The sequence below is a fragment of the Labrus mixtus genome, chromosome 1 (genome assembly GCF_963584025.1).
Source record: "Labrus mixtus chromosome 1, fLabMix1.1, whole genome shotgun sequence".
Lineage (NCBI taxonomy): Eukaryota > Metazoa > Chordata > Actinopteri > Labriformes > Labridae > Labrus > Labrus mixtus.
In genome coordinates, this window is record NC_083612.1 from 20,538,761 (window position 1) to 20,561,154 (window position 22,394).

Genomic DNA, 22,394 nt, shown 5'->3' on the forward strand with positions numbered 1-22,394 from the left:
GTTCTGGGTAAAACTTACCGTACTTTTCACTCGTGTACAACATCGGAGTAGCTTTAAAAGTTTGACTGTCTTTATAACTGAAGTTAGAGTTGACAGAATATGTGAGAAAATTCCCCTCACAGCTTGCTCATAAAAAGTCACATAGATTTTAGTCGCGATTGCACTTCAGCTGATAGTTTAGACTGAGCTGAATTTAGCTTGTGGCTTCATTAATATGCCTGTGGTTAGTAACTTTTCACACTGCAGAACACCAACTGTATAAACTCACACCCGTCCCTCATATCCTCACTTGACAGATGTTGATGTGAACATTAAAGGAGTATAACTAATTGAATGATTATAATGAATGTGTTTTTGTAATGCGTTCTGCGTTCTATGCTCACCCATATGCTGGACAGTTTGCTATGAAATGTGTAAAAATCAGCATCTGCAGGTCTTTCCAGTAACAAGTTACAGTGTGGCCTCATTGCTTCAATTACCACTCAGAAACCCCCAACCCTTTCATTTCATCCAACACAAACACACTGGATTTATTATTACTGTACCACAGAGAGGGGCTTTGGCATTGGATCACAGTTTCAATCACCGTCGCCATCCCTGGGGCTTATTAGAGAAGACATGATGAAATAAGTCGTGTCATTTTTACAGGGAGACATCGAGGAAGTTATTTTATTCACAATCCCCTGAATCTGTCAAGACCCTCTGAAATCATAGAAATGACATTCCAATTGAATGATTGTTTATATAACTCATCTTTAGTGGGAATTATCCACTGCAAAATTTTATACTTGATCATATTTAAATGACTTTGAATGCACAGCCTCTCCAAAGTTAACAAAAAGTGACATCACATTTTCAAAACCTATGTATGAATTTTGTTTTATAGAACTTATATATTTACACAAATATTTTTTAAGTCTTCACTAATTAAGACTTGTAAGTCTAGCCCATTAAAGGATTTTTTAAATTTCACAAAGCAGTGTGCCTTGGAATTCTTTCGGTTATGACTTATTGACCACAAAGACTCTCCTGTTTTTTTTGGCAGTATAGATCTTTCCTTATATCCAAAGAGCACCTGTCTTTGAACCTTCATTTGTGAAGTAGCACTCCTCAGCCATGCTAGTGGCATTTGTGATTCACCCTTTGTCTGTCTCTTGTAAAAAACCCAGATGACATGATTAATAGTTGCAAAAAGAAATACAATTGCAAGAATATGTCTTTTATATTGAATGCATTTTATTGATGTTCATATATGTGCATTTATTGTTGATTGTTACAGTAAAAATAAAAAAAGAATCAGACTGCTTGCCAAAAACAGTAACAGTAACTAAACCTTCTCCCTCGTACTGTACAAGAGGAAATATTGTGATATCTATTGATTTTAAAGGAAGTAACATGACATACAGTATATTGTATATTCACTACTCTTGACAATGATCAAGGAGTGCACAGACAATCATTGTGTGCAGTACTTACTCTAAATGTGAAGTTAATCTACCTTAGGCTGCTGGAAGCAAGTTCAGACAGTTAATAAAACACAGAATGCTCTACAACAGTGGGTATTATAAAATGACATATTTCAGTGTGGCTCTATACATCTATTCATCAATACTGGATAATATCAGTACCTTACACTCTTATCAAGCCTGAGATATATTTAAAAATCAGAAGAGTACAACATTGTGTTCGAACAAAGGAGGGACAAAAAGCTTCAGCATGTATGCACAATCTTAATTTAAAGTGGAGAAACACACACACGAGAAAGTCACATTTCCCTCAACCATTCACATTCTGTATCATTCATCCAATGAAGCAAGGTTTATAGGATTTACTAATGCTTTTCCAGAAAAGAAAAACTACTTAAGACAAATAATCATATCAAGAATCCAACCTATGATAATTGCCTGCAATCATTTCAGAATCAAAAAGACAAATATAGTCAAATAAACAGATAAGATGTTAACAAACATGGCAAACCAAGTATTTACCCTTGTCAAAGTTTCAAAGTGCTGTGTATATCAGAGCTACATTAATCACCTAAAATTGTCCACTTGAGACGAAAGATGAAAAGTGAAATGAATAAACAACTACAGCATCCTCTACAACCGGGATTGTAGCTAAACAAGTCCTGAATGTAAATACAATGAGTAATGTCCAGTGCATCAGGAGACATTAAAATATGATATGATGCATATATAACTGCTGCTCCACCATCAAGACTGCAGGGGAAACCAAACCGTTTGATTCTTTTTATTATCAAAGAGATATGGCTCTGTGTGTACAGTAGATCATTAAGTATGTGACTGAACCTTTTTTAATTCTTATTTTACACTCTATGCTCCTCTGCTAAGTTATAGTCGGCAGGTAGAATAATTGCTCCAACATGTCAGACCTTTTAACTATCGTTTCAATATGTTTAGCTGCCATCGGATGGCAGCACTGTGATATCATTACAAACCACTAATTAGAGCTTCTATCAGATTACAGAATGGAAACACTGCTGCAGCCCCGCAGGCTGCTGAACAGAAAACAGCATAATTACACACAAATACAGCATAATTGTGATCATGGTTGAACTCCCTTCACCTCTGATTAGAAGTTATTTCTCCTTGACTTGAGAGAGTGTCTCCTCTTCCTCTTCCTGTGGCACTGCTCCCTCCTCTCTGGCCACGGGAAACCGCCCTCAGCGGTCCTGTAGGCCTCGTCATACTCATCACTGTCAGAGTCTGCCTCAGCTCCTGGAAAAGCTCTGTCTGGGAAAACTTCCTTCAGCTTGGAGGTGAAAAACGACTCAAGACTGTGGCCTGCTTGGGCAACCTCAGAGTCAGGCTGAGTTAAGAGAGAGAAAGACTTTTTATACTCAGATCAGTCACATTGAGTTAAATGCTGACCTCAGTAAATATAGCATTAAAGACATACATTACAACATGTACATTATAACATATATATGACATACTTACATAATTAAACTTTGCACAGTTGTGAAACATGAGATAGACATCAGCAACAAACTGCTCTGCTGACTTATAATGCTGGTTGTGGTTCTTGTTGAGTTTGGCCCTGATCACTGACAGGTCCATGGGCCTCTTAATGATCTGGTAGTAATGACGGGCCTGCATGACAAAGAAATCAACCAGGAGACATTTCGATGTAACTAACTGTGATTATTACAGTGAGCAACACAGTTGTGTTTACTTATTGTAATCCTTAGATAAATGGATCAGCAAAACATATACAAACTGTAGAGACAGTGATAGTGTCTTATAGCTAAACTACAATGGACTCAGAGGGGTAACCTTAGGTATCAATAGTAAAGGTTTTCCATGAAGTTGGCAGCACTACTGTGCAAAAATTTGAGATGAGTCAGCCCTCTTTGTCTGTATCCCATGCACAGTAATGAGGATGCAGGAGCAATCCAGCCATTAGTGTAAAGCTACTGATCCACATCACCAAGAAGTGCTATAGTGTAGCAGCAAAGGAAGAGAAAACAAAGAGGGCAAGATGATGAAAGCTGTAATTTAAATGCTTGTTTTACTGTCATTTAGTATGTTTTTAACTATCGGGTATTATATTGTATAATTATTTTAGGCAGTGACAGATCCAGGAGGTGGCCTTGGCCAGCTTTGATATGTGATTGACCACTCCTGGGGACACCTCACAAGCCTAAACTATGATTAGCTTTTTGCCTTGTCAGAGGCAAGACTTCTGTTCAAATCAACTGTTTGGGCTGTGTTGAAACTGTGTTGCTGCTAGAATCTTTATTTGGACTGCCTTTCAGCTAACCCACATACAAAATACATCCATTTGAAGTTGATTAAAGAGGACATATTATACCCATTTTCCACCTTTTCAAACAGTCCCCTGTGGTCTAAATGAAACATCTGTGCTTTGCTTTGGTCAAAATATAACATGAATCAAGCACCAGAGGAGGTTTGTTACCCTGTATAAACCAGCTCTCTCAGAACGTTCCGTTTTGGTGTGTGTGTGTCTCTTTAAATGCAATGAGTCCCCCCTGAGTTTTCCCGGTAGACGTCATTCCTCTGTAGCGAGAATAAAAATGGCAGACCTGAGCAAAAGTTTTGCTCTAGGCTGGGGGTGGAGTCCATGGGTGGAGATATCAGGGGAGGGGAGGGTATTTTTTTTAACCAGAATCTCAACTGTAACATCACAAGGAGAACAAATCTGAAAACGGAGCATTTTTCTCTGTGTTTTAAGGCTTATGCAGACCACAAAAAAAGGACTGGATGGGTTTATTTCACATTTTGTGGGTCAGTAGACACTCAGGTTACCCAAATATATGTTCAAAAACATAAAAACATAAAAGTGGATTTTTCATAATATGTCCCCTTTAAAGTACATTTTCCCTTTAAAAAAAAAAAAAATTAAATGAATCGAAACAATTGCTTAATGACAAAGGATGCATTCGACATGTATCAACTCATTGTGTTTTGTTTGGAAAAAACTTCATGTGAGTGAAGATTTGTTTAGACCCAGAAACCTTGACATATCTGGCATCAATCTAATATAATACACGGGAAACATGGTGAAACTCATCTTAGAAACTTACAAGTGGACTGACAGGCTCATGGAAGGGAGCACTCAGGATGTTACTGAGGATCAGAAGAGTCAGCCGCTCACATTTCTAAAAACAGACGAAAAAACATGAAGGATAATTGTTAGAAAATCAGGAGACAATCATAGCAAACAGTCAAAACCATAAAACATTATCATCATTATCACTGTGCAGATACTTAAAGTTCCTACTCTCTGGTCATATTCAGTGAGTCCGAGTGCTGATGCATGTTCTCCAGATGTTCTCCCGTTCTCACAGTCGTACTCCACCTCTGGCTGCACGACGTCTCTGCACAGGCTGCACACCCAGTCGCCTCTGAGCCAGGTAAGAAACACCATCAGGTTAGGAACAATGACAGGGTAATGTTGTATGTAATGTATAAAGTATAAGAAACATACGAGGGGAAACTCAGCAGTGACGGGATGTGACAGGACAGATGGAAGACTTTAGGACAGCGGTCACAGCACAGCAGGTCTCCTCCAATCAGACACACGGCACAGAAGTCCTCACTCTCCATCGCCGCACCGTCCCTGTCCGGCTGATCGTCCTCTGTGCCTCTTTGGGCAGCAGGGTTTGCAATCAGAAGCATCCTCTGACTAGGACCAATGTGAGAGTCTTCTTCTAGGTCAGAGCGGAGTGGTTGCGGGTCGTCTGTTGTCAGTTCATGGTCAGAGTCTAAGTCGAGCTCAGACTCCGCAGAGCCATGGGAGTCTAGAGGCTGAATGGATGCTACATCAGAGTCGGTCTCTGCCTGAAACCTGGATTCATCGTCAGGCTGGACGTCTGACTCTGTTCCACCGTCGCCAGATTCCTCAACAGCATCCAGTCTTTGACCATCTTCTGATACTGGGTCTTCCTCATATTCTAAACTGGGCTCTGAATCTCTGGTTTCACCACAGAGCCCCATCTCTCCTGCAGCAACAGATTTCTCCTCAGCTTCAGAAGAAGAGTCTGCATTTGGGTCAGACTCTGGAGATAAATCAGAGTCTTGCTGCTGTTCTGGATCATCCCAAGAAAACACTGCATCTTCTGAGACTGATCTGGGATCTGAGTCAGAGTCAAGATCCAGTGTGGAGTTACTCTCTGGCACATATTTGGGGATGGTGGTCGGCGGTGTGAGTGCTTTACGAGCTCCGATTGGCCCTCTGTTGTCAAACTCTCTGGCAGTCTTTAGTGTGCTGGACTGATGATGGTCAGAAGAGAGAGAAAAGAGAAGAAAATGAAATGAATATAAGATTAATAAAATTAAATAATTAAAATATCCATCCATCCATTTTCTTCCACTTATCCGAGGTCGGGTCGCGGTGGTAGCAGGCGCAGTAAGTCAGCCCAGACTTCCCTCTCACCAGCAACGTTTTCCAGCTCCTCCTGGGGGATTCCGAGGTGTTCCCAGGCTAGGCAGGATATATAATCCCTCCAGCACATTCTGGGTCTGCCCCGGGGTCTCCTCCCAGTTGGTCGTGCCTGGAAAACCTCTAAAGGCAGGCGTCCAGGAGGCATCCTTAACAGATGCCCAAACCACCTCAACTGGCTCCTTTCAATGTGGAGGAGCAACGGCTCTACTCTGAGCTCCCCCCGAATGTCCGAGCTCCTCCCCATATGTCTAAGGCTGAGCCCAGCCACCCTCCGGAGGAAGCTCATTTCAGCCGCTTGTATCCGTGATCTCATTCCTTCGGTCACTACCCATAGCTCATGACCATAGGTGAGAGTTGGAATGTAGATCGACCGGTAAATCGAGAGCTTTGCCTTCAGGCTCAGCTCCCTCTTCACCACAACGGTCCAGCACAACGCCTGCATTACTGCTGATGCCGCGCCAATCCGTCTGTCAATCTCACGCTCCATCCTACCCTCACTCGTGAACAAGACCCCGAGATAGTTGAACTCCTCCACTTGGGCCAAGGACTCACTCCCCACCTGGAGAGAGCAATCCACCTTTTTCCGGCAGAGAACCATGGCCTCGGACTTGGAGGTGCTAACCCTCATCCCAGCCGCTTCGCACTCGGCTGCAAACCGCCACAATGGTTGGACGGAATCCACATTGTTCCTCCTGTATCTGAGGTTTGACAATCGGCCGGAGTCTCCTTTCCAGCACCCTAGAGTAAGCTTTCCCCGGAAGGCTGAGAAGTGTGATACCCCGATAATTGGAGCACACCCTCCGGTCCCCCTTTTTGAAAATGGGAACCACCACACCGGTCTGCCACTCCACAGGCACTGTCCCAGATTTCCACACGAAATTGAAAAGGCGTGTCAGCCAAGGTTAGTGGTAAGGCTTCCCCTGGATCTTCAGACTCTGCCTCCTCTTCAGAGGACGTGGTGTCTGGGTTCAGGAGTTCCTCAAAGTATTCCTTCCACCGTCCAACAATGTCCCCATTTCGGGTCAGCAGTTCTCCACCCCTGCTGATAACAGCCTGGGGCAAGCCGTGCTTTCCCTTCCTGAGCCTTCGGATGGTTTGCCAGAACCTCCTTGAGGCCAACCGAAAGTCCTTCTCCAAAGCCTCCCCGAACTCCTCCCACACCCGGGTTTTTGCTTTCGCAACCACTGAAGCCACAGCCCTCCGAGCCACCCGATACCTGTCAGCTGCTTCCAGAGACCCCTGGACTAACCAAGCCTGAAAGGCCTCCTTCTTCAGCCTGACGGCTTCCTTCACCACTGGAGTCCACCAGCGGGTTCTAAGGTTGCCGCCACAACAGGCACAGACGGTCTTCTGGCCGCAACTCCTAGCTTTTACAATGGAGGCTTTGAACATGGACCACTCAAACTCCATGTCCCCAACCTCCCCCGGGATGAGGGAGAAGTTCTTCCGGAGGTGGGAGCACAGAAGTCCAACAACAAAGCACTAAAGTGTTTTTACATCCATAAAAATATAAAAGGCATAAGACGAAGTAAAAAAGTTATTATTCAAGGGGCTATTCATGGCACACCTTAATTTAAACTTTCAAACCACCTAATTGATTTCAGGACTCACACCATCTTTGCTGTGAGATTTCCATTGCCATGTTCTCTCTTATGCTACCAAAAAGTAGCCAAAATATCTCATAAACTGTTGAAGTCCTTTGATGAATGCTTTGACACATTTTCAGACTCTTTTGTCTGCCAAATAAAATAAACTTGCCTTGCCTTGCCATGCAGGCATTCACCAAGGGACTGACCATCACCAACATCAAACCGCAGACCACAAGCAGCCAATTCATGCAGTGGAAACTTCAGACGCCAAGCTGCAGCATGACAATAAAAGATCTGATCTAGCGGGGAGATGCAGTGTGCAAAGAAAAAACAATTCATCCACCAGGCAGTTAGGAAGCTGAATTCTCTACCCTCTCATTTGATGATGGTTACTCTGATTCGTATGGGGATAGGCATTTTGTCCACATGTTTGTTACAAGTTTACTTATTTTGTTAGTTGTTGCTGGTCACCTGCTGTGATTACTTTAGGTCAATCACAGATTCATCTCTAACATTGACCGCACAGATTACCAAAGCATAGTTATATCTGACCACAGTCCTGTCAGGCCTGTTCTACAAGTGTCTCTCACAAGGCAAGACAAACAACAAAATACAAAAAGGTTAATATACAAATATAACAAATATCATCCACCCAGACCAAACATGATTCATCCCGAAGTAAATACAGATACTACTTCTGCAATGTGCAGAAAAGTCTCTCTGTTTAAATGCTGCCTATTGCAAAGATGATAGAGCCACTATTCCATCTCTGGATGCCCTAAAGTGTTTGACATGATTGAGTGGCACTATTTAATTGCAGCACTCAGGAAATGGATCTAGTGACAAATTAATAGATGGATTAAAATACTAAATCAAAATGCTCTATTCTTTCAAATGGGGATGAATCCAATCCATTCTCTTTGCAATGTGGCATTCACCAGGGGGACCTATTGCCCCCCTTGTCATTTAACATAGCATTGGAGCCTCTAGCAATTGGCATAAGGGGGGCAACCAGACATTAAAGGTATCAGTTTAGGCAATGTTGAGACTTGTGTGACCCTGTATGCTGATGATCTCCTTGTCTGTCTGTCTGTCTGTCTGACCCGACGGTTTCTTCAGCTGACCAACAAACCAAAACATCTTTCAGATTTAATGCCACGGAATCAGTAGAGAAACTCAGAACCAACATTGAATCCTGGAGGATTCTACACTTTACCATGATAGTATGGGTAAATGCAATAAAAATGGCAAGCCTACCCAGGTGCCTACATCTTTTCAAAACCTGCCCATAAACCTAAAATAAATAGTTTTTTAAGCATCTTAATTGTATTTACTTCTGTTTTCTACTTCAATTCAATCTAATTCAATTGTTTACCTTTAACATCTCACTGCTCTGGTGTTTTAAAAGGATAACCTTTCCCTGCCTTGATCTACAGAAATGAGATGTACCTCTGCTGCTGCATCATGCCAGGTTCTCTCCCTCGAGAGAGTTTCGCTCTTCCCAGTCCCGCTGGCTGGCAATGGGTCACTCTGTCGTCGTCCATGCGGGGGGAGTTGAGACACAAGAATTTTGAGACGCTCCAAGCAAACCACTGGGACTTTTGGCCTTCCTGAGTCCTTCTCTCTGTTACTTCAAAGGCAAGATTAAAAATATTTATAATATTTACTTTCATGATTTTTGCATGGACATATTTTTTTAAGACAGCTTTTACGCACCTATTGCTGCTGCTTCTCGACACCCTGCATTTCTCCTTGGCCTCAAAATCAATCTCCTCATTTACATAACTGAAAAATGGTTCTAAAGAAAAATTATTAAAGTGAGTATGTTTTAATAACCTTTGATATCAGAAATAATTGCATGAATAGGTAGTTAAATCCTGCACCTGGTTCTGTTTTATAGGACAGTAAAGGGGACCTGTGGCGCCTGTAGGGAGGCATCTTAGAGGAAGATTCTTTGACAACACAAAGTACCCCATCTGAAGACCTCCTCTGTCTGGGGTCCACACTGGTGTACTGTGAATAAACACATATTTTACAAGACCGGTGTGATGAAATCTGAACACAAGACATGACTTTGGACTTTAAAATACATGTTTTCACTCTTTTCTAGCTGTAGCAGTACTTTATTTTCACAGTCAGAAAAACAACTAGCTAACTAACCAGAAGATGAATGACAGCAAAAATTATTTGTTGTTTGAACCATCAAATCAAAGCGATATATCTGTGCTTCAGAGGAACAGTGTCAGTCAGGACAAAATAGTATCGCAACAGTGATCCCCTCTATTCCATCTGACAGCCGAGCTTCACTCCTCGTCATGTGTGATTATATTCAGAAGAAGCCATTTTTACCTTATTTGCAGCTCCTACTTCGGGGCTGTGACTGCTTTCTGTGGGCCTTTCAGAGTAAGGACTGCTGGATGGGGCTGCCAGTTCTGCCGGGATGCTCTGGGAGCGTCTCTTCCTCCTTGTGCACGCTAAACTCGGGCTGAGTCTGCTGCTCGGTGCATCAGATACACACTCGTAGGCTGTCACTGACACCTCCAGGGACGTGGATCTCTGTTAGTAGCACACATATACAAAACAAAACTTGATTTCAAGCTGCATCACATTTAGAGATACTGCTGTTAATGTTATTAAAAAACAGAAAGTGGGATGTGTGGGTGGAAAAGTCCTTGGGATACAGGCGCATACTAAACAAAAACATCATTCGGAGTCTATTAATTCAAAATGATTCAGTCCTTACAAACACAGAGAATGGTCCACACAGCTGCATATGTCTTTGTTATTGTGTAGCAGATAAAAGGCTCAGTTACAACACTTTATATCATATGTAAATTCTCTATCATGCATGCAATGAGGGTCCTTTGATTAAACCAGCTCGGGCGTGGATGTTACAGCAGGTGGGCTGCAAAATCTCATTTAACAAAACAAACATAAAAAGACTGATTTTTAATAGTAGTTTTACTATTTGCACTTATTTTGTTGCCGAACAAACTGTTAGGTGTAATTTTTCTGTTTTATGGGATGAAACTATATCTGGGTGAACTTTATTTTGGTGTTAGATGTCAAATTAGGCTGCAGAATTCCTTTAACCTGGGAATGGCTGGATTAAACCCGCCCCTTCACGCCTATATTACAATTAAACTGATGAAAGTGTCTCAACTAGCTCTGTTACAAACCTGAGCTGTATTCGGATATCAGCAGGAGGGAATTTATCACAATTTTTTTGGGACTATTCCATTTTTCTAAAACATGTTTCTCTTTTCCCTTTTCTTTTCTTTTTTTCAGTGCACCATCATCCATATTCAGGCCAAACAGAGCTTGTGCTCCTAAGTATCATGCGATTAAAACACTTACCTGATCCATGCCCCCTGGGAGAGGTACATAGGATTCAAACTGTGGAGAAAAAAACTGACTATAATCCTTCTCTCTGGAACGATGGAGAGGATGGGGGTGTAGGAATTTATCTCAAAGTAAGAACCAGAACTGAAGTCAAACTGGCAGCTTCCTCTATTCCCTCAGTGACTCATTAATGACAGGTTAAGTACATAAACGACTGCACCCAAGTGGTTTTATGTCGCTTTCAGATACTGTGACTTGAGAATGCAAATATAATACATCTTTGTGTGTGTGAGCGCACACGCGGCGACATTTCAGAGAGGTGATTATGTGGTTGCTCTCAAACCTCTGGCATGAAGCGTGATTATGAAGAACAGTGCTCTCCTGGTTTTGGGATGCGTTGCTATGAACAGCTCAGAGCTTTAATTGTCAGAGCAGTACTTTGTTTTCCCGTAATCATTTCTTCATAAAAGCACATTTGTGTTGCACCATCTGTTTTCAGGCGTGCTGTCAACCGTGGGAGGCGATCAATCTGGCATTTAAATAAAGTGCTCCTTTATTTTTTAGTTGTTTAGAGAAAATCGTTTAAACTAAGTACTGCCTTTAATTCAACACCAACATTTTAGAAATACACAGTAAAAAACTCAGTGTATGTAAACATTTCCTGCTGACTTTTAAACAGATTTTAGTGTCACTTCAAGTAAACAACTTTAGAATTAGGTTTTGTAGCCCTTGTTTGTCTCAGTTAGGGTTTAGAAGAACACCTGTGTTTTACAGGAAATAGACATGACACTGACCAATACACTGTGGTTTTGAAGAGTCAAATACAAACAGCGTTAGGTGGTTAACCATGTCATGAGGAGGGAGAGGGGTTCGAATTAGTTAGATGATATAGAAACTGAGCAGGACCACGTGTGAAAGGACGAACCGAAGACTGTGGTGCACAACTTTCACGCTACATACCCAGCTTTGATCTCTCACAGGAGCAAAAACAAGAACTTTTTAATTCTCAGCTTCAACTGTTGCTTTACTTCCACTGTCAGATGATATATATATCTAATAAGCCACCAGAAAACGCTGTACTATAGACTTTAACTGAATTATCTCTTACATACAATACATATGGCTGTAAATGATAGGGGCCATCTAAAACATTTTACAGGCTACCTTCAGATTTGTGCTGAGTACTTTATGAATGTTGTGTTTAATAAATCCTCTTGTTGCAAGTTTTAGATTAGTTATAAGTCGTAAATAGGCTTAAATTAGTTGAAGTTTTGCATGAGAACACCACAGGCATAAAGTGAGACAAATTTACATTTACAGCAGCTAATTTCTTATGCTTGATTGATAAGTCTAATTTTTCTTTGTCCATTTTAAATACAAAAGTTACTTCAGGTCAGATAAGCTAAATGTATCTGTTACAAAGGAAAGCTCCTCAACAGCTACTGAGTGGACACTGTGGTGATATTAACTGTCCACTTCTGTTGTCAAGGTCAACAATACACTTTGAATTGTTTTTTTGATGGGGGTGTTTTCTAGTTTCACTTATTAATTATTAATCAAATCAAAGTGAGGTTTACTGTTATTGCAGTGCAAATCTATCTTTGCGTAAAATACTTAAAACCTAATCAGAGGGAGTCTTTTAATTGTCTCACCCTTCCGTCTCTGTGGTCTCTGAGCATCAGTGCTGCTCTGTTCCTCTTCTCCTCTCTTCTCAGCTCTGCTGCAGGATGAACATGGAGCTGATGTCTGATAGGACTCTGCGCTCCCCTGTCTTCATCTTCATCCAGCAGCTCTCTGCTTTCAACCCCAGGTCCTCCATGTGCCTCCTCCACTCTGCACCTATTCTCCCAGTTGTCTTCAGTCATCACGTCTCTGTCTACAGCTGTGTGGCCGATATCCTGCTGCAGAACAGAGCTGGACGACAGCTTTCTCTGACACTGGCCTGGCCTGCTGTGGTCTGCAATCTGAGTTTGGCTGTCCAGAGGAATGTCTTTCTGGTGATGGTGATAGAGATAAGACTTTGTTTGAGACTGGGACTGAGTGGCAGCAGCTTGAGGCTGGGATGCAGAGCCTCGACTGCAGCTTAACTGGATGTTTCCCATGATTGGGACGGGAGATGAAGGTGGAGGGCATTGTGTGGAGCTGTCAGGGTCCCAGCATCTCTGGAGCTGCTGGCTCTGGTGCAGCGAGGAGATGAGGGCAGGTTGTACATAACTGGAGTTATAAAGTGTGGTGTCCAGCTGGTTTTTGTCCAGACTGGACAGATCTGGCTGAGAGGAAATGCTGTGTAGGCAACACATCTGGGGCTCACAGCAGGCCTTGTACCCACAGCCCGGCTCCCGTCCTCTGTGACACACAGGCGGCAGAGCCATGCAGGTGAGGGGCTGAGGCCTCAGGATACTGGAGCAGGACAAGCCCTGAGGATATGTGCAGTTTCCCCCTTCAACATTTAGCTGGCCTGCAGAGTACCAGAGAAATGACTTGTAAGCATGGCGGCAAAATATAGTAAGTAAAAATAGAACTTCAGTTTGACATATAAACTGTCATATAATTAATTTACAATTCTTTTACCAAGAGAGGAAATCTGCTTGGTCCAGTAACTGGCATCCCAGTTGAATTTAATCTTTACAGGACTCCAAGAGTCTGAGTGGAGTGACGGCTCAACCAGTTGCTGCATCTGAAGTGAAATCTGAAGAAAAAAAAGAGGATACCTTCTTGAGTTAAGCATAACAAGAACAAACCAACCATTTTGATGCTGTAGGGGTCCATAGTTCTGACTTTTTTTTAGTCCTGATCTAATTTCTGAGATTTGGTCCAATACAGAGAACCATTCTGATACCAGTTTAAGTAATGACGCTGTATGCCGGACTGCTTTTTATAAAGGCTGGGATCACTCTTTATAAGGCAACATCAGGCAGCTTTCCTTCTATTGGAAGAAAATAACGTAAGAACTATTGCAGGAAGTCATCTTAGTTGAAAGCATAAAAAGAGTGAAATATCTCCAAACAGCTAACACTTAACCAAAAAGTTAAGATAAAATTGATTTGAATAGATCAGCGCAGGATTAGCCCATTCTCACAATTCCTTATTTAGCTATTTCAGTCAGCTTGGACTGATGTCCACTATCAGAATGTGATTAGTGCATCTCAAGTTTGAGGCTAAGCTATCGTGACTTCTACTCCCTTTCATGTCTTTTAAAAAAAATACCCATATCTTCAATATGAATATCCCCAGCGCTCAACAAATGTTTCAACGCCAACTGTGACTGGTGAACTTTACTCTTATAACCAGGGAATTTCACCTTTAGAAAAAAAAAAAAAATGGAGGGAGATCAAACATATTGTTTAGCTTACTCTCATTGGACTGTGTGTGTGTTAACCATGAGACATACCAGAGCCCTGCTGAAGAGCACCGGGCCTCTGCAGTGGTGGGTCTTAGCCCAGGTGATGAACTTCTGAACATGGTCCATCTGGCCACACGTCTCTATTGCCCCCTGCAGCTGGTCCTCCAGACGCTGCTGAAAGTCCTCTGAGATTTTCTGTAAAGACACAAAAAAACAACGCATCCAGTACACATGTAACTTTGAGTACACAGAGAGGCATAGCCGGACTGTGGGTTAAATCAGTGGCTCATGTTTTTTTTTGACAGATCTAGTACTGTAGATGTTAGCTTAAGCAGCTTTGACAGATCATTATTGGTTCTCATTTGCTTGCTATCAGAACTGATTACATCACGGGCGGTTACTGATTCTTTGAATGTAGATTCACAGCTGGCTCAAGGATAAGAAGGAGAGAAAAAGGAGAGAAAGTAATTACCTCCAGTTGCTCTATTAATAGTGTAGCTCGTTTGTTAAGCTCGTTCATCATAATCATCTTTGCCATTTTAATCTGGTTCTCTGCCTTCCTGTGTGCAATCTTTACTCCGTGAAGTCTACCGAGACAGAGAGAGGAAAATAAATGCATCAGTCCCGGCAGAAAAATCCCAAATGTAGAAGAAGAAAGCAGACGTTAATTTATGCATTAGCTTGCTATATTTCTCCATGTTCAATTATTAACTCGAGAAGTTGCACAGACTTGGGACTTTCATTTCGCTTCTTTGTGAGTCACAACCAACCTGTCCTCTATCTGTTTGGCATTGTTCTCCACTGCGGACCTCCTCTCCTCCACCTGCTCCATCAAGCTCTCAAACAGCCACTGCTGATCCTGTAGGGCCTTCGCGATTTGCACCACCCTGAACAACACGAGAGATCAGATCATCTACTGGAAATAAAGTTGAGTAATTTATTCACTGGGCAGAAAGAACTTCCCCCCGGGAAAGAGACATTATGCAGGTGACCTTAGAGGCAGCTACTGTGCTGAAACATCACAGAAAACAAAAACGTATGAATACTTAATCGTTATTAGGCGGGCCAAGGATAGCGTATGCAAATACACATGATAGAAGTGACAAGGCAGTTAAAGAGAGTCGTTGCTCATAGGAAGTTTTTAACCTGCAGTTAGCCCTCGTCTGCAGTGTCCTTGTGCTGTGTGTCTGAGCACTGACCTGTGGGTTTTGTGGGAGGACAGGTGACAGCTGCTACAGCACAGAAGGTCACATGACTCACAAAACAGCTCCAAGGGCTCCTGTCTGTGAGAATGGCACATGAGGAGGGAACAAGGATACGACCCGGGGCCTAAAAAGACAGACGGAGGGAGAGGAGAGGAGAGGGGAGAGGGCATGGAGCATCAGCAAAAATTTGAAAAAGCAGAGAAAGGCCATCGGGGTCTACAAAGTTTTGGTGAGAACAAACACTAACACTTACTTGTTATCAGGGACTTTTAATAACTGAAGAGATATCAAATAATCAGCCCAGCCAATAGAGAAACTAATTAAAATGTGATTAAAGTTAGGAATTGTCTCCAGCAGATGCCCGAGAGGCATAAAGCATCACACAGATTAATCACCTTTACAATCAAACAGCACACCCAAACATGCATTCTTTAAAAATGTGTCTGTCTTTGAGCGATTGGAATAAAACAAATAAAGCGAAATAAAGTATTCAAAGGACCCTATAAGTGTCCCCTGAGGAGTTTGTTTACTTAAGGTTGATCTAAAGTTAGCCACAACAAAGTAATATATGTAAAGGTATCCTATTAATGCACTGCTTCAGTTCTGGTTTTATAAAATACACTCTAATCATAGAAAAGAGACTTTATTAATCTGACTAATGGTTTGAATGTAAAACAGACAGGCTGGACATTTTTTGGCTGAAGTAAATAACCCCCTGTAAAATTATACCAAATGTTTGCACTTAGATTTTTGTACAAGATGTGTGAGAATGTAGAACATGTTGAAGGTGCAGGTGATCTGATTTTGTACCTTTGGACAGAACAAAGCCAGCTGTTTTCCAAATGTACAGCTTATCTGGGCTAACTGCCTTGCTTCATGTTAACTGTACGGACATAAGAGTGATGAGACTTTGGCTTATTTACCAGAATTAAAAACTATTTATATGTATATACATCCACAACATTTGATGTAATTTGCCTTAATTTGGAATAAAGTGGGGATTTGATTACACGAATGCAATGAATTTCAGGCATAAAGTTTTACAGTCTTTATTGTATTGTTAGACTGTTAGTTTTTTTTGGATGGTAGAAGCATGCTATGTTTTAAAGCGAGCTTTTAAACACTGTTACAAAAGTGGATGGTTAAATTAATCTGTGGTGAGTTATACTGGCGTGCTGTATTAATCCATCCTGGCCTATCTCCACTGAATGATAATAAAATAGTGGGAAATAGGTTTAATGTTGAGGTTGCAGGGAGACTGCGTTGATGTGAGTTGAGGGACAAAAGATGTAAGTGAACATTTTTTACACTCCTGCCCAAATGGTCTTTGATGCACACTCAAAAATATCCTTCACACATTTATAAATAGGTCACAGTAGAAACAGTTGGCCCACAGTACATCTATCTAACAATAGCAGGATAAGGCTAATGAACGCAGCCCTGCTGCTCTCTGCTGGCCGGCTTACCTCAGCCAACCCTCTTCTTGCCTGCAGATCATCTTAGAGCTCTGTGGTAGAGCGCTGAGCATCACCTGCTGTGCATTCACTGACCACATCCTGTCTGTCAGCACACTCACACATTTTCTCACAAGTACATAAACCAAACAGCAGCACTGCAACCATCACAGTGAAGGTGTTTAGGATGTGCCTGTTATGATTTGACAACTTCTGCAATGCACACCTGCAAAGGCAGCTGGCAACAAAGCTGCCAGGCATACTTGAGGGTCTTTAAATAGCAACACGCTAATATTAGCAAAAGTGATATCATAGGAGCACTTAAGAATCTGGGACACATGTTAATGAGAGGTGTAATAAAACACAGGGATCTCCAGGAACTATTATCAACCGTTGCCCCTACCATGAATTATTCATTGCTGTGGTTCCTACAGAGACATGATTAACAAGCAAACAGAGCAGCAGAGTGAAAACAAAGTTTAAAAAAAAAGGCTTGCAGGTGACAGAGAGAGTCAGACTATGTATTTATAATCTGTTTCACTGGCTTAAATCTGGATGCAACATCTTGAAAAACAGTCTTGAAATATGTTGGTATCTTGCCTTGTCCAGTGGGAGGCAGGGAGCTGGAGCCTCTCTGGTGCAGGTCGGGACACTGGGGGGCACTGGGCCTCTGTTGTTGATGCAGCTCCGTGTACTGGGAGGTGGTGGAAGCTTTCTGATGCTGATGCACATCTGTGCACTGGTAACACAACCACTTGTTGCAGAGTGTGCACAGGCTCTGTGCGAGTGTTGGCTCTGAGCACTCTGAGCAGCTCTAGAAAAGATTTGCAAAGAACACCCTTTAGTTATAAACACTTCATAAACACCCTCTCACACATACACATATGATAACAAGAGCACAGTGCTGAAACATTTGTATTGCTGCTATTCCCTGCGTTTGATCACACATTAAAGGGTGATGAATTTTTCATGTGACAATAAACCTGTTAAATAGAAACAATATTTAAATACAGATAAAATAAATTTCAACATTTTAAGGATGTAAATGTTAAACATAATTAACATACATTCTGTTAAAATAAGGATTAAACTATCAGGGCCCCTTGTGTTTACATCTGATATTTGCTTCTGGTATGAGCAAATAAAGGAGCAGGAAAGCTGTCAATTAAAAATCTTGCAAAATTATGCATTCTAGAGCATTTTTTATCGGAATAATACTTCACTAATTCCTGTGGAAAAAGGTGTCCTCTGCGCTTCACCCTGTCTGCCTATTAAGCAGTAGTGAAAAGTACCTCGGGACCAAATCCAGTTTTCAAACCTTCTTACTTGCCCAAAGGCATTGCCAGGGCTATTCCTAATATTCAGCACATATTTTTTCGGATGAGAAGTGAGCAACACAAATATAGGAAGCATGCCAACTCTAAACACAAAGGCCCAAGATGCCCTGAAGGGGTTCAAGCATGGGATCAACAGTGCAGAGACAAACAAACCTCTTATCTCAATGTGTGTCAAAACACTTTTTTTTTTCTTTTTGGAAAATCAAGAAAACATTGCTAAAACAAACACCTTACCTTCTCCATTTCAGTGCTTTGAGAGCAGACCCGTTGCCTTCTCAGCAGGAGGGAGATGAGAGGAGAGCGAGCAGCCTGACGCCTCAGCGGCAGAAACACTGAGGCTTCTACCTGAGGCAGGAAGCAGCACGCACCGAGAGGTGGCCCCAGAGGAGACGGCTTACATGACAGCCTCACTGTTCTCTCTCCTCCCACAGTTCATCCATGTGTAGGACCCAAGCTTCACTGCAGTGGAGGAGAGGAGTGTCACATTCAAATTTCATTCCCTGCTCACTGCTGCAGCCACCGAAAAAGGGGAGAAAATCTAATCCTTTTTCTTAAATAAGCCTGTGCATAATAATTGGGAATTAGGGAGATAAGACAATTATTTCTTTGTAGGGCAAAATATCCCCGGAAGCTCTTTCCAAAATGGAGGAAGGAAGACCAAGTGACCTACAATGGGTAAATCATACTGTAAGCAACTTTTAGTTCTTTGGAGCAGCCGCAGTTTGAGGGAGAAGTAGGTGATATTAAACTCAGGTAAAGCCGGGCTATGTCAGGCTGGGATAGGTGGGCCAGCTGTGGCCTTCTTCCCTTTGTCAGCACAAGGAGGGGACAGGTCCCTGCGGAGCTACACGCTAACATAGTGCACCGAAACCGGGTCAGGCTCTGATAAGCTCCAGATGGGACTAGGATTCACTCGTGCAATTCCCTCTAACACTGAGAATTCAATTAAGATTTGAACTCCACATGTCAATGATCATACACACAGAAAATAGACGCAAGCCGTAGATGAAGATGAAGGAAATTCAAACACAGCGAAGATAACACTCAGTTCAGAATGTCTGCAAAAGACACACAGTTGCATGGCGAAAATAAAGTTTAATGAAGGGAAAATTCTGTTGACAGCAAGCGAAACTTAAAACAGACAGACGTACGATCATAAACAGCCAACAACATGAAACTACAGCCGCATCTGGAGCTGTGAGCAAGCCTGCCTAACAACAACCCCTGCAGTCTGACCTATAAATCTGACAACTTTCTCATTCTTGGGTACTTCAGCAGGGAGCTCAGAGCAATACCATTCCCCATTGTGCGCTTAAAGACCCAATTTGAAACACAATTAGTCAGTCGGAGAACACCCTGCCTCTTAGTTCATGCAGCTCTGTAGAATTGTCAAACTGTGCACATGCCTTCTCTGCACCTTCACTGTGTTTTTCACTCAAACTGCAACCTCCCACCAGCTTCTCTGCCCTGCTAAGTAAAGCTGGCACCACGTACACATGCCATCTCAAGAGATGTCACCGTAATAGAAACCTGTGCGGTGATCTCTCCCTTGAAGGCACCCCGCGTTACATCTACTAGCTCTGAAAAGTTGAGATCACATACAAAAAACAGGATTATCTTCTACCAATCCTTAACGGTTATGAAAACGGTTTCTGTTCTCAACTTAATGAACAATGTGCTCCCTTTTCTGCAAAGAAAATCGACCAGAAGGAGGGAAACGTCTTTAACTTCCTATAATGAGAATTAAAAGCTTGAAAAAAGTGTCAACTGGACATAAAAAAGGTTACAAAAATGGTGCAGAATCTGAAACCCCTTTAGCTAAAGTCAACCTAAGTTGCTTCAACTTCACACAGAAACAATACTGTAAAGGATTATTTGCCCAATCATTTTTATATGCTTGTCATGAAATGCTGCAACCAATGCGATATCACCATTTGCCTCCTGTCAAATCCTATTACAAATTACAAATTCATCTGCCAATATGTATCTATTTTTTTTGTATTATAATGTAATCAGCTTTAAGTTAATCACTGCATTTAATCTACATGATACAACTTAGACTCTCTGGAGGGGCTTGGGTTTTCTTGCACCATGCCCAATTGGTTACGGTGAAAAGGCGTACTCAGAGGGCAGAATGAACACGTAGCTGTGGTAGTGTCACGCACCTTGGGGAGGGGCTACTGCTCTTTGTGATGTCATGAAGGAAAAATCTCCACACAGCCTGTTTTCTGAAAAGTGGAGCAGGCAAAAGACGGAGAGGATGGACTTTTCTTTTGTAGACAAAGCTATAGGGACACATATTAGTGATGGAAACCCATGGTAGAGTGTATTTAGAAAAATATGTGACCTTTAAAGTTTTGCTTTATAAACTTTAACTTGTAAAAAAATAAAGTAATAATCACCCGCTGCCTTTGGCTCACTTTGATCGATAATATCTGCCATACTTTTAAATTACAAAGAGTAGGAAGGGAGGTTTTTTTTAAATAAAATGTATAACCGATTTATAAGATTCATGTCATCTATAATAGATGTGTTCAGTCTATAATAGATAGCTATAATAAAATAATTAGGATACTATTACACTGGAATTGCCGATGTCAGTCTTTTTATAGGCTACTTTTCCTCATATCATCATATCTTAAATTCTTCTAGTTTTTTTTTGTGCCCTACTACAAAGTTGTAGTTGTGACTTCTGCTTAGTGATATGCTGTTTCTCCATCTGTAATTTGATATAGGATGCACTATAACGCAAGGTAAAACAAGAGATCCCTGTATGGATGTTACACTGAAGTAATGGAAGAACTGTATGAGTAGAGCAGCATAGTTTTGTGTTTTTATACTCACTGTATAAAGCTGTGGGACTTTGGGATTTCCAGTGATTTCTCCTTATGGCATCTTACACGTTTGGCTACCTGTTCCATCTGTTCGTGAATATGTCAGTCTGACAGCACTTTATTAGCGCGGCGTCTCCGCTTAATAACAGCGAGCATGTCAGTCAAACTGCACAGCGTCTGCCCCCGCATCCTCAGCCTGCCTCTGCATTAGCAGCCTCACCTCCAGCGCATCACTGAGCGTGATATTATTTTTTACAAAGTGCGCATGAGATTACGCCCCTATCATGGCATCATGGTGCAATCCACAACACAAGAAGAACACAGCCCTCGCAATATGTTAGCACACGGATAGTTTTAGTGCACACAGCGTCTCGAAACTGTGTCTGTGTACAAATTAATTCGGCTCGTTAAGTGCGCAGCTCATGCACAGCATCCTGTCAGGTAAACATGTGAGGATGTCAGAGTGCTGTTCTCAGTCCAGTGGAAACGAGACTGTCAGCCGAGCAGATAAACTTCTGTCGGCCTGTCAAACATGTCAAGTGTGCTGCAGCGTGCGTGTCCAAAGCGAGAGAGTGTGTCTTTTCTTTTACCTTGACCCGTGCATCTCCGAGTGTCGATCCCCCCATCGGATGTCGCTCTTCAGACCGGCCAAAAATTGGGGAGACACCAAGTCTCGCAGTTAATCGTGAGATTTACATTCGTCCTCATGCAATACTTCTGACGTTTCAAAAAAGCTTCAGCATGACACTCATTGAGAAGAGTGAGTTATTATTGGAGAGATTAAATTAATGGCGTTATGGTTGGATCGCTACCCAGTGATGGAGGAAGCATTTCAATCTCATGCATTATATAAATAAAATAACACAACCAAAATGAGGAAATGTTCTACTTTAAGAAAATACCGTGCTGTTCGTGTATGTTGTTGTTTTATTTTTTGTGACTCTGTATGCTTATATGCCAGTATGCTTCAGATCACTTAATAGATGTAAAGAAGTTTAAAATGCAAAAAGATTTAAAATCTCTAACGATACATTTCTGTAGGCTATTTCCAACGATTAATACAGGAAAATGATTTGTGGTCAAAAAATGTAAATCAGTTATGAATACTCAATAATAATCCTTGCTGCATAATGTTACCTCACAATTTTTTTCTTTGTTGTATTATGATTTGGACTGTTATTGATTTATTAATATTTAAGCAGCATTTCATTATTTTAGGTGAGGTCAGTATTTTTTATGCTGTTTTCAGCATTGTGATTCAGAGTTCAAATATCATTGCCTTAAAAAAACAAGATAAGGTTAAGGATAATAATAATAATAATTTAAACTTGTGTGGGGTAAAACACACAGTCAGACTCCCGA

At 41.7% G+C, this 22,394-nt stretch overlaps 1 protein-coding gene across 2 annotated transcripts; it reads right to left on the reverse strand.

The window, feature by feature from the left end:
* Positions 1-1,214: 1,214 nt before the first annotated feature.
* Positions 1,215-21,642, reverse strand: trim66 (tripartite motif containing 66). Of its 2 annotated transcripts, none has more exons than XM_061037569.1 (18): positions 21,623-21,642; positions 18,433-18,657; positions 17,462-17,675; positions 15,402-15,531; positions 14,973-15,089; positions 14,675-14,789; positions 14,251-14,397; positions 13,431-13,548; positions 12,512-13,317; positions 9,867-10,073; positions 9,401-9,530; positions 9,234-9,315; positions 8,967-9,141; positions 4,972-5,756; positions 4,765-4,888; positions 4,568-4,642; positions 2,961-3,113; positions 1,215-2,829 (listed from the first exon to the last, which is right to left on the reverse strand). In XM_061037569.1, exons 2-18 carry the CDS (start codon positions 18,439-18,441, stop codon positions 2,593-2,595), a joined length of 3,624 nt encoding a protein of 1,207 aa, XP_060893552.1. In that variant the 5' UTR covers positions 18,442-18,657; positions 21,623-21,642; the 3' UTR covers positions 1,215-2,592. The 2 variants fall into 2 exon arrangements, with proteins under 2 accessions (XP_060893552.1, XP_060893543.1); XM_061037560.1 differs by having other exon boundaries at positions 8,967-9,147.
* Between the last annotated feature and the right edge of the window lie 752 nt (positions 21,643-22,394).